This window comes from Lagopus leucura, unplaced genomic scaffold, assembly GCF_019238085.1.
Source record: "Lagopus leucura isolate 7727_CA_CO unplaced genomic scaffold, USGS_WTPT01 Super-Scaffold_100002, whole genome shotgun sequence".
Taxonomy (NCBI): Eukaryota; Metazoa; Chordata; class Aves; order Galliformes; family Phasianidae; genus Lagopus; species Lagopus leucura.
The window spans coordinates 43,883,791-43,896,228 of NW_024962263.1; the positions used below are offsets into that span (position 1 = coordinate 43,883,791).

General features: G+C 43.6%; 1 protein-coding gene across 2 annotated transcripts in view; it reads right to left on the reverse strand.

Moving 5' to 3' along the window:
• Window positions 1-5,611: 5,611 nt before the first annotated feature.
• EMILIN2 (elastin microfibril interfacer 2) overlaps window positions 5,612-12,438 on the reverse strand; it is a 29,998-nt gene continuing 23,171 nt past the window's right edge. For both annotated transcript variants that reach the window (XM_042869925.1, XM_042869926.1), the window contains 2 exons: window positions 7,133-7,267; window positions 5,612-6,254 (listed from right to left, as the gene is read on the reverse strand). In XM_042869925.1, coding sequence (XP_042725859.1) covers window positions 5,917-6,254; window positions 7,133-7,267 — 473 coding nt within the window. In that variant the 3' untranslated portion in view covers window positions 5,612-5,916. The remainder of the gene's footprint in view (window positions 6,255-7,132; window positions 7,268-12,438) is intronic.

Below are 12,438 nucleotides of genomic sequence, written 5' to 3' on the forward strand. Positions count from 1 at the left end.
TTTTTTTCTTCAATTTGTACTTAGGAATTCTATTTTTGTATTGCTAATTTAGTGAATGTTGGCTTATTTAAATTGCATTTATATTTACATTTAGAGTTGCTCTATTAAGGACAACGATACATTTGCTTTCTCTCGCGCTTGGTTTACTTGTAGAGTATTTATACAGCTGACAAATGATTGCTGTAATCAGACTTGCATTGTCTGCCAATATCAATATTTGCTTATATCTATAATGAAACTAAATGTGCATTATTGATGTCAGGTAACAGATGCACTGTAATCATAGATACATCTTGGGAACACATTAGCTGCCTTGAAGAAAATCCAGCAACGATGTAGCGTAAGCACTTGCAAATCTGCCCTAATTTGGAGTTTTATCCTAATTCTGTCCAAGCTAACTTTTTCCTTTCAAGGCAAAGTATTGTCTTCCAAGACAGCTGTTTAATTTGCTTGAGGTAATTATTGTGAGATCATCTTGGAAAAGGGATCTCAAGCTTTTGGTAGAAACTTACCCTTCTTGGCCACTTACTGCTATGGACAAATACAACTGACTAGCAGTCTAACAGAACATCCAACCATTTCAATCACAATTAAATGTATGGCAAATCTACATCAAAGTGTAAATCACGTTGTGCCTTTTGATCCTTCTGCAGTTTAACTCTTATCTCTTGCATTGCTGTCACTAGTGCACACTAGCTTTCCTCTGCCCAGACACAGCTTAGTGCTAGTTTTATCTCCTGCTCCAGTGGCAGAATTTCCACTGGTATTTGGAGTGCCCTGTGATTCTGCTCACGCACAGAAACGTTCTCTTTGCATCTGGGTGCTTCCCAACACTGCCCATCTTTCACATGTAGGTTTCAGTGCTCGTGCATTGTGTGCAGTGAGCAACAATGCAACTGCAAGCAGTGCAAAGGTGGGCATGTCCTGTGTATGCCCAATGTTCAGATTTGTTGCAGAAGTATTGTCTGGTCTTGTATTGTTTTTCTGTAGCTGACAGTAAGTAAGCCTGTTTTCGGTGGGTGGGTGGGTTGATCTGTGTGTGAGAAAGGTTTTAGACACGTAGAGAATTAGAGGCCTCTGCTGTAAGCTCCTATAGAGTGGTGGGCAACTGGTCACTGTGCTTTGAGGGCCATAGGGGCTGGCAAGGAGCCTCACCAGCGGCTTGCCGGAGTCCCAAAGGAAGGTGGTTGCATGGCCTGTGAGGTGGCAGGCCTGGCCTCCCTGTGAGAGGGAGAGGTGGTGAGGAGGGGAGGCCATGGCAGGGCTGTGTCTAGAATTCCATGACTGTTCCTGTGTCTTCCAGTGCCTGCATCCAGCATGTGAGGACTCCGTGTTGTTACGTATAGTCTGGTCCTTTCTTCCTTCCCAGCTGGGCTCCTGCATGTGAGTTAACCTCCACTTTTCCCAGTCACACAATGAAGAGGTGGGCAGGCATGCTGAAGGAGTGCTGGAGGGAGCCGTGCAGCCCTAACCTGACTCAAACATCACTTTGTGCTGTTGAAGCCCGCTTTCAGCAGCTGTCATCTGCAGGTATTGCTTAGCCAACACTGAGATCTGAGGCTCTTCACTGTTTTTTCCTAATTACTTATTCTCTCCCACCCCTTTCCTTACTATTTCTCCTTCTTCCTACCTGTCCATATTTTGTCCTGACTTCTTATAAAATTTACTCTCCGCAATCCAAATTTAGAGATTAACTGAAATAGCCAGAAACAAGGGCAGCTAAGAACTGTGTTGGTGGAACTTCTGTACTACCACAAAACCTGTACCAGTGTCTGACATTGAAGTAAATATACACAGGAAAACTTGACTAAGAAACTAGAACCTGAAGTTCTAAAGGTGGTGGAGGAGAGAGCAAAAATTTCAGCTTAAGATAGTACTACGTTCACTGGAAAGCAAAGGAGCACCAAGATCACAAAACAGGCAGGTTTTATTTGGACATGGCAGCAGTTGGTTTCCACTGAACAATTTTCTTCCTGTTCCTGGGTATCAGTTTCTGTACATCCATTTTTGTAGGTATACATATGCACACAAAGCACACACTCAAATGAGCTGCTCTTTGCTGAAAAAAAAAAAAATACTTTTCTGATACAATCAAGATAGCAAAATGCATAAATGGCAAAACCTGCTTACGTATGAACATGTTCTAAGGTGTTCTTTGGAGTCTCCCTTGTACAAAAGACTGGCAGAGCTGTTATTTTGCACCTTGTCTGAAGTCTGCAGGATACATTGCAGGAGGGCTGGCTTGACTGCAAATCCGCCTTGTGCTGATGATCGGCCTCGGCAGATCCTTGGGGCAGGACAGTCTGCACCATTATCTCAGAGCAACTTGGAACCAAAGCCTAGCTGCTGGTCAAAGCTCAAGGAAGCAGATGTTCCTTCCATCTGCAAGCTGACAGTGTGACAGCGTTTGTGGTTTTGGTGGAACATATTCATATCCATTACCGCACTGTACCATAAGGACTTACTTAGCAAATACAATGCTCCTGAATTATAGAATAGCCAGAGTTGGAAGGGACCCTTTAGGATCATTGAGTCCAACTCCTCAGGAAGAAATTTGCTCCTGATACAAATCTCTAGCTTGTAGCTGAGGAGCCCTTTGTGTGTTCCCTGTGCCTTTGGGCCTTTTCATGCTCCAGTGAGGACTTGCATGCACTTTGTTTCAAATTGCCTTCCATGCCTTTTACTTACAGCTGTTCTTCTTTGGCTGTTTGTAGTGGTTCTGGAATGGCTGGTTATCCTCACCAAGCTGATCAGATGCTCTGTCAGAAGAACTGTGCAAAACTGCTGCAAGTAACCTGGGGTACACTGAATGGCTGTAGGGTGGGGTGCTGTAGAAAATCCTCATTGCTTTGAATGGTCAGTATAGTAATGTCTGCTAAGTCTTAACAGCAAATTAAATTAATGAGGTAGTTTCATATGTTTTGTGGTGAAAATTTGCCTTCTTGCTTTGCTCCAAGCTTGCCTATGATTTCCTGCAATTATTGTTTGGCTCTCTGCTGCCTTTCCCAACTGCTCCAGGATGCAATCTGTTTGGCCAGAGCAGAGGTACGTTCCCTGGCTGTCAGCTTGCTGGTCTGTCCTGTTCTGATAGGAAACAGAAGCACAGGGGACAAGATAATTTTGCTTGATTTGCCAAAGAATTTTGTTTTAATGTTTTAACGAAGCTCTGACTGAAGGACAACTGGATCTCTGATCCTCCTTTCCTATATTACAGCATTTCAATCATCCCAGCTGGGCAGATATTATGCCCTGAAAGCTCTGAGAAGATCTGAGCCACTTGCCCCGATTACAGCAATTACTGAGACAGTGGTAATTAAGGTTCATTTTTCTCAAGTGAAGCAGGAGTGTAACGCAGAGGTTCCTCATGGATGCTCATAGTTCATAGCTTTAGCTATCACTAGAGATAGTGAATAGGAAACTATCCCTGAAAGCCCTACAAGGTGTTCTCAAAACAGGAGAACCACTCCTGCTGTGACATAGTTTAGAAAATTTTAGCTGCATGTGAATACTGGTTGTGTTGCATTGTATGGGATCACTCAGATCCCAGGTGCAAGGAGGGTTCCTGGCAAAAGACAGCGTTGTGCCATGAGGGCACTGTGCTCGGGAGAATGTGTGTGCTGGAGGTAGAAGCCTGGAGGAGCAGTTAGGTGAGAATCAGGTGATGAAAGCTACACAACTCCAGTGCTAAACTTGCACCACTGATTCTTAAAAATATGTCTCACTTGGAAGGGGAAAAAAAAAATAAAAATGAAGAAGTGGTGTTTGCCAGCTGGGACTCCCCAGGCACTCAGCTTGCTTTGTTTGTTTCCATGAGTCATTTTTAGAACAGGCACCAAAATGCAACAATACTGAGTCACACAGAGACGGCAGCCAGCTTCTTAGAGCACACAGCTTTCTTGAGGAGAGTAGAAAATATCCTAAAAGGAAAAATGCCTCTACAGCTTTCATACATAATGAGAAATTGATTCAGATACGTGTATATATATATATATATATATATATATATATATATATATATATATATGGTTGATGTAACTGGCTTTCAGAAAGACTAAAAAGAAATCTTTCCAGTCTGTCCCTTCAATTCTGAGACCTAGAAGGAGCGAGAGAGCAGTGGGCTGTTGATTTAGGACATAAGAAAGGATACTCCTGAATGAGCACACGGTTGCTAACTGCATGCTAATGGCTCCGGCACAGATCAGGACAAACTCAGGGAAGGGAGAGGGACTGGCTCCATTCCCCAGGCTGCCAAGCGTGCCAGGTGCCTTCAGCTGCTGCCTAAAGCTGCTCCTGCAGCAGAATACATCCAGTGCTACCTCCTGCTTGGCAGCAAAACCCCAACTGCAGAAAATCAGGTGCTAGGAGACCTCCTTCATTCACATGCTTTAAAAATCTGCTGGCCATTTCCTTCCTCTGCTCCTTCCTCTATCTGCACAGGCACTGACGAAGAGCTCCTGGGGGGATAGAGCTTTTTCTGTCTGCTTTTCTCAAAGGCAGCTCAACTTCCAGGATGTGATCATTTGTTGTGGGACGGTCCCATCTCATCGCCTGGAAACAGAGTTATTGGGGAGTATCTATTCCAAAACTGCAACAAAGGCAAGTGTTCATCTGACCTCCTCAGATGGGAAAGGCTTCAGCTGAAGGCTTACAGCACAAGGAGTTCTTCCTTCACGTAAAGGAATTATCTGGTCTGTGCTACAAAAAGCCATTCTGGATTCATAAGAAGGAAAACATACTATACAAACTACTGTGATAATAAATACAGCTCTATGCAGGATCAACAGACTATGAAAAGATGATCCACTTGTATAACATATAGATGGCAGTGAATAGTTCTGCCCATATCAAAGCATGGTTAAGATTTTTTTCCAGCCATAGAGGAGCTCAAAATGCTAACTCAAAAGAGACAAAAAAAACGTTTTTCTCACCTTCACTGAGAAGTGGCTGACAGGAGAAACAGAAAATTGTTGCGGCTTAAGCTAAGAGGCAAGTTGTCCCATCCATAGCAACTGATGCTGAGTGGTGAAACAAGTAAAACAAAGCTCACTTGAAGCAGGAGGCTGCTAAAACAAAGTCACAGTGCCTCTGGTGCGTTGTTTGTACATTGGACAGTACTGTTTAAAAAGACTGTTTTCCCATATCTGTTTTTCCTCTGGTCTATCTTTTACAATGCAACAAAGAAGAAAAATACCTTCTTAATGCAAATACTGTAAGAGTTCCAGAGAACAGCACTGTCAAAAGTCTTAGAGTTCTCAATCACATAAGAAAAGCTGGGGCAAGGGATGCTCCTCCTTGCACAGTGCTGGAGTCACTCACCCCCTCTCTGAGTACTGCACTTGGTCCTTAAAGGCAAGAAAAAAACCTGATGCAAACATCATTTTCTACCTTGCACCACCATGGTTAGCAATTGCTTTTTGGTTTGTGAGAACGTACTGACAACATGTTATTAAAGAACAGAAGGATGAGGAAGTCATCGATGGTGTCCTGTACAATCTCACTTTCTTGTCCCTGCTTTACTGAAAGCGCAAAAATAGCTGACTGCAGCTGTAAACTTCAGCTAAGATGTAAACTCTGATACACTTGGGATGCTGGCAGAGATAAACTGGGGATAAAACTGAAAAGGATATTTAATATAGCGGATAAGAGCGCAGTGGAGAAGTATCAACTCAGAATGCAACTGTTGCTTAACAGCTGTTCTGTCTGTACAGGTAAACAAAGACTTGGAGAAAGAGTAGTTTGGCTACAGAAACTGGCTGTAGCTGTAGCTGTCTCTGGTAACAGGACAAGAAAAAGGTTTCATTATAGACAAATCATCACTGAAATCAAATATATAAACTGAATATATTAAAGCTTTGAATTTTATTACTCTTAATTTCTTCAGAATATCTTACCCTTCTCTCCTGTTTGATGGTGGGCCTAAACATGGGAAATAGAAGGATAAAGGAGAACCCCACTAAACGTGGAGTACATTTCGTCAGAGTCTGTGTAGGCCAGCTTGCCTCCTGTTACGACGACATTTACTTCATCTCCTGCTTTGAGGTGAAGAACAAGGTGGAATGTTCCAGGACCACCACAGGTCCGTTTCCCCGAGTAGGGTTTGTGGTACTCCAGCAGTTCCCTTCTGTACCCAGCCGTGTGCAGCTGAGCAACACTTGCATTGGAGACGGACAGCACTGCTTCAACATACTCATCCCTCTCTGGAGCCAGCACAGCCGTGATCAGGTAGCGCCCTTCATATGGTGATGTGAATATGCCTGCAGGAGAGAGACAGGCTGAGCTTGTCCGAGTTGGTCAACACAGACAGGCCCAAGCACCCTATGCACAGTGAGAAACATGAAGCAACATGGGTTAATCCTCTGCTCACATAGATAATTGCGATAAGATCAGCTCAGGCAGCTGACCAACTGGAAGCAGTTATGAAGGCAAAGGAGAGTCTTGAGCTACAGGACTCTTCCATTACCATTCATTTTAGAACTTCAGGCTCGGCTTGCAGAAAGTACCAACACCACAGGGATGTACACTTAAGTCCTGTTGCAGAGATACACATATAATCCTGCTACTTCTTTTGTGTCAGAGCCCACCAGTCCTTAAGGACTTTAACTAGCATGTCTTGTCCACACTCAGAAGCCACCTGTCCTAAGGAGTTGCCACAACTCATAGCTGGGTGAGGAAGCAAAAGGCAGCCACGTGCTGTGCAAGTGTCCAGGAGGCTGAGGCACGCCTAACACCCTCAAGAGATATGACACTTGAGATGGAGGTGGCCATGGTAACCATCACTGGGGAGGTAAAATATATTACCTCATTTCTTCCTCTGTCCAGGCCACAGTGAGGTGGGTCAGTAAGTGCTTCTCGGCTCTAACTGGATGCAGCTGCTTGAGGTGGGGTGGGAACACAGACCTGCAAGTGCTGGTGATGAGCTGTGCCTCAGCATGATTGGGGTGGTGTGGAAAACCAAATATTACAAGTGTGTGCCTGCTAAATCCATGGGAAGCTCCTACCGTGGTGGATCTGGTTTGGGTGGACTCATGTATTTTGTTTTGTTCAATGCACCACAAGGCCAGGGATGGCATCATACCCTGGTAACATGTTACTGCCATCTGGCACCTCCGTGGATCCGTTCTTTGGCTGTTACCTGTATTGGGGTTGTAAAAATCCCCATCATTCACGAGCACTTTGTTAAAGTGAACGACGCCAACGTCACTGGAGAAAGGCTTCTGTGTGAGCCCAGCTGAAAAGGACACCAGAGAGGCCGCAGCAGCAGCAGGTCCTAAAATGGGTAAGAACATGACTTAGGGTCATTTCAGGACAACACAGCCCTTCCCTGTAATGGTTTATAACCCAGTGTCTCTGTTCCCGCAGGTACACCACTCAGCCTAGCCCTTGAGGGATGCCAGAATTAGCAGACTACATACTGTTGGCCCAAGCCCCAGGTGTCTCACCATTAAAAAGACATTGAGTACTGCAACACTTCCCCTTTGGCCACAGCCTCCCAGTCAGAAAACAGGCATTGCCTACAAGTTGTTTTTCCTTCTAAGGAAAAGAAACGTGGCTCATAAATACTGCAAGCGGAAATCATGCCGTACCTGAATTTAGCAAGCCTCTGCCATAAAATTTCCATGGGATTCAGGCTGCCCCTGGACATCTCTGCTCTATATCGCCATCACAGTGGCAACAGAAGTGCTGAAGGTCTATAGCTCATGCCAGCTTTCCTAGTTAAGTTGAGAATCAGAGCATACAGCTCTGATTTCCTCTGCTAAAGAGCCGTGAAAATATCTACAAAAGCAACAGGTATTCCAACAAAGAGAACCATCCCTGGGGCTCTTCTCCTTTTCTTTTGGGGAATTTTTCACTCTATATCTTTACTCTTTTCTAAGCAAATCAGACAGACACATGAGTATTTCACAGTGACTATCATCTGTTTACCAGCTAAACAGTGCAGTTACACTGGTGATTGATGAAATGTCCTTTGGACGATTAGGACAAAATTTTGCTTTTAAGCAGACAAACTTAAAGACAAGACTTAAGTGACCACCCACCTGTTCATCTTGTTTTAGTTCCCTTTCCTCTACACATTTCCCTTAAGCAGGAACACTGCCAGCAGTGGTCAGCTCTTGTTTCTATGCTCAATTACTAGTAAGTAATGAATACACTTAAAGTTCCCCTTGGCTGCTCTTTCTCTTCTGCCCTATTCAGATTAGGATCCATGTCATCTCTGTGCTGTGCCAGTCCTTGCTCCTTGCTCTGCTTTCCTTAAAATAAACATTTGTTTCCTCTTTCTCTCAATTTGACAGTGTCTATCAGCAACCAATGATACAACCATTCAATTCACTTCAATACAGAGAAGGTGACAAATCTTTGTCTACAATGAGAATACACCAATGCTGTGCTAGACTTTTTTTTTCTTTTTTTTTCCCCTGAGTAACTTGGCATGAACACAGGGGAATTTAGGGGAAGGAGATGCAAATAACCACCAGCAGTTCCCTTCGGGGCTATTAACCAGATGTCTCATGTATCTTTGGAAATCTCCTCATTCAGTACTTAGCCTGCTTTGTGAGACAGAAGCCCTTTTAGCTGCCAATGCACGTGCAGGAGCTCCTTTGAACTGAGATGAAGTTGTTCAAAGGGCCCAAATGAATTGCAGGAAGTCTACTTAAGGAGCTCCTGCAAAGTTCCAGCACTTTAACACCACCTTCTACTCTCAGCTTACTCTGAGACTGAAACCAACAGTTGGTGCACATCAACTAACTTCTCACTGGTTGACTCAGACAGGTTCTTCTCACCTGTAGCCACACAGTACAGATGGCACAAACTCTGCAGTTTGCCCATAATCGCTGTGCTGGAACTCACAGCAGCTACATACCATCCGGATGGGGAAGTGACTCCTGTCCTGGCTCACCACAGCTTCCCTTAGGTTTTCCTGCACTGACAATAATTGTTTGAATAGACTTTAGATTCTGCTGCTGAAGTTGCTTCAGATCCGCAGCCTTGTTCTTCTGAGCCATCAGCTCAGTCTTATGAGTACTGGTCTAAAGAAGGAATCTTAAATGCCTCTAAATATTTGGTAGATTAGTTTAAAAGAGGTTGTGGATGCCCCATCCCTGCAGGCATTAAAGGCCAGGCTGGCTGAGTCTCTGGGCAGCCATGGCTAGTGATTGGTGACCCTGCACATAACAGGGGGGTTGAAACTACATTATCACTGTGGTCCTTTTCCCAGGCCATTCTATGGTTCTATGATTTCCAGCTGCACCTGTGCGTGTTTGAAGCTTTCACAAGTCCTACCAATAGCTCTCAGCAATGCTTTTGCAGAACCTTACAGAGAAGCTAACCAACCTCCCACACATATCCCCACCTGCAAATGCTTTTCCTCACACAGAGATCAGTTTCTCCAGGCAAGGTCTGGGCTTGGAATGTCTCACTTAAGCTAGTGATGTGGAATTACAAAAAAATCAGGAAGAAAAGCTTCAAAGCATTTAAAAGCTAGGAATCACATACACCATCCTCATGAAGACACAGCTTGACAGAGAAAAAGCTTCACAAAAGATTCACAGGCCCTGTGAGCTGTGCTAAAGTCACCTGTTTCTGAAATGGATCATAACTCACAATAGGAAAAATTTCTTCCCAGAAGGATGCAGTGGCACAGGCTGCCCACAGAGGTGTTGCAGTCACCATCCCTGAAGGTGTTCAAGAACCGTGCAGATGTGGCACTGAGGGACGTGGTCAGTGGTCATGGTGAGGATGGGCTGATGGTTGGACGTGATGATCTTAGTGGTCTTTTCCAACCTTAATGATTCTATAATTCATTCAGTGTGTTATGAAGACACAGCTACTTTGCCTAAAAGTCTGTCCATAACAGCCCTTTCTGGTCTTAATGCTCCTAATTTACAAATCTCAGCCGAAAAAGGTTTGCCCTGTGGCTGACCTACTGTTCCTTGCACAAATATCTTTAGTCCTTTACCCAGGCCTTCAAGTCTGCTTCTATGAATAATGCTGTATTTTCATACAAACAGTGGCAAAACACAACCACTGGCGCAATGCCTTCCACTGCACCGAATCAGTAACGCGTAATAACCAGAATATTGTTCCCGGTCAAACAATCAAAAGGAAGGGCTAAATAAGCAAGAGAATCCATTGCAAGCACAGCAGGAGAATTTATGTATTCAATAAACTTTTTCTTCAAATCAAGGAGCACCTGCAGCAACACAAATCTTACATCACAATAAACCTCATGGTTTTATATTTGAAACATTTCCATAGCTTTACTGGAAATGGCTCAATATCAGACAAGTGAGAAGAATTAAAAAGCCCAGACCAACACTCATCTGCATATATTCAGCAGTGTTCATACAGCAGTAGGGTTCATTGGCTCAGCAGTTTTTGGTACTACACAGCACAATAATCAGAGAATCATCAAGGCTGGAAAAGATCTCTAAGGTGATGTAGTCCAACTGTCCACCAACCACCAATACTGCCCATTAATATGTCCCTCAGTGCCACATGCACACTTTTCTTGAACACCTCCAGGGCAGCCTGTGCCACTGCCTTACCGCTCTGAGATGAAACTTTTCTTAATATCCAACACAAATCTCCTATAAAGCTTCTCTGAGAGAAGCCATCACCCCTCATCAGAGCTGCAGGGTTGAGGGCACTACCAACAATGCAAACCAGAGAGTGGGGAAGGCAGTCTGTGCTTTCAGTGAAATGTTTTCACTGTGATCCTCTGTATGCTGATCAGAGTGTTCGAATCCTCTTCTTGGCTCTGTCTTTGCCCATCTGTGTGACTGGGGATCTTCAAGCACTTTTTTATTGGCTCCCAGACCAGTTCATCAGCCAATCTATGACCTCTGCCTCTGCAACTGTCAGTAAAGAAAAGTTCTCATGGCTCTAAAATTGTCATGCTTCAATATCTGCTCATGATGCTTTTTTTCAGTAACAGTTGATTCAACGCTTTTTGCAGTAAAAGAGATTAAGCAGATGAACTTTGGTCCTGGTATTTAGCTCACCTTTATCATAAACTTGTTGCTCAGAAACAGAAATGAAAGGGAATCAGAAACAAAAGGGAGTGCTTAGAAGGCCAATTTAATAATACATGCTTTCTGCTTTAGGAATTACAGGACTTTGCTCGGGGACATGATTTAGCGGGGGGTTGTCAGATTTAGGGTAGTTTGGTTAGGTTGTGGTTGGACTCAGTGATCTTTAAGGTCTTTTCCAACCTGAGCAATTCCATGATTCTATGATTCTATGATTCTACAGTACAAGGCTTGATCTTTCAAATTACCATTTCAGTACCGTAAAATGTGGAAGACTGACAAAGACATGATTAACTAGAATTAGGTATGAAAGATTCCTCAACATCTTACCTAAGTCCTTCCTCCAATAAACTCCAAATCTTCCCTTCCTCAGCTGTTAATTTCTATAACTTTTTCAGCTGCTGTATTCTGCCCCAAATAGTTCCGTCACTGCTATTTATAAGCAGTCCCCACTCGTATGATTAGGGTCAGTGGGTGTAAATGCCCCAACTCCAATAAGTAAAATAGCTATTTGTGCCACATCACATTTGTACCACACCATACTAACTGCTTTCTACGACCTTATCTGACCTCAGGGTGTGCAGGGGATTTTGGGTGAAGTGTGACAGATCAGCAGGTCTGTCTTATAATGAGATAGTCTTCAGAGGCATAGATAGGAAAAATAGCTCCTTGGTTGAGCCTGTCTCTCTGTAGATCTCAGGGTGATACCCTTCGTTGCAACACATCCCACCAGGCAGCAATCATGCACATCAGCTACCCCACCCTGCCCTTCCAACATTTTTAACATGCACAAGTTCATACATTTTTAGCATAAACCTATTAAAATACTACTGCCTATAACTGCAGAAGTTTGTATAGAGAAGAATAAACCCCCAGGATATCCATTTATCACAGAAATCTAGGCATTTATATTGACTTTGCTGGCATCAAGATAAATGAGCTTTTCTTTACTTCACATCCTTTTCCAGAAGCCTTATCTATAGCTGCTTTTTCTTGCCACTGCAATCCTCAAGATTGCTTCAAGGCTCTGATAGATTTTTAATTAGAAAGTATAGGTATCAGAATTATGACATCGAATCTTCACAGCTCTTCTTGTCAGTCCTCAGATCAGCCTTCAGAAAGAGCACCTGTGATTTTTTTTTAAGGCTACTAAACTAAAACCCAAGGTTGGGATTTCGGATGCCATCAAGCCCTGATTTTGTATCTACTTATGATACTTCCTTAAACAAATTTAGATGAAATCACTCTTTGTGAAGAAAGGGTGGGAATATTCACAGGATATCATTCACAAGACTTTGATAATATCTGGGGTGTGAGGCTGCAGGGCAGGCAGCACCCCATCAACATAGTTATTGAGGCCAACTAGTGTCTCCCACACAAAGGTAATATACCTGTTTATCATACATATCCA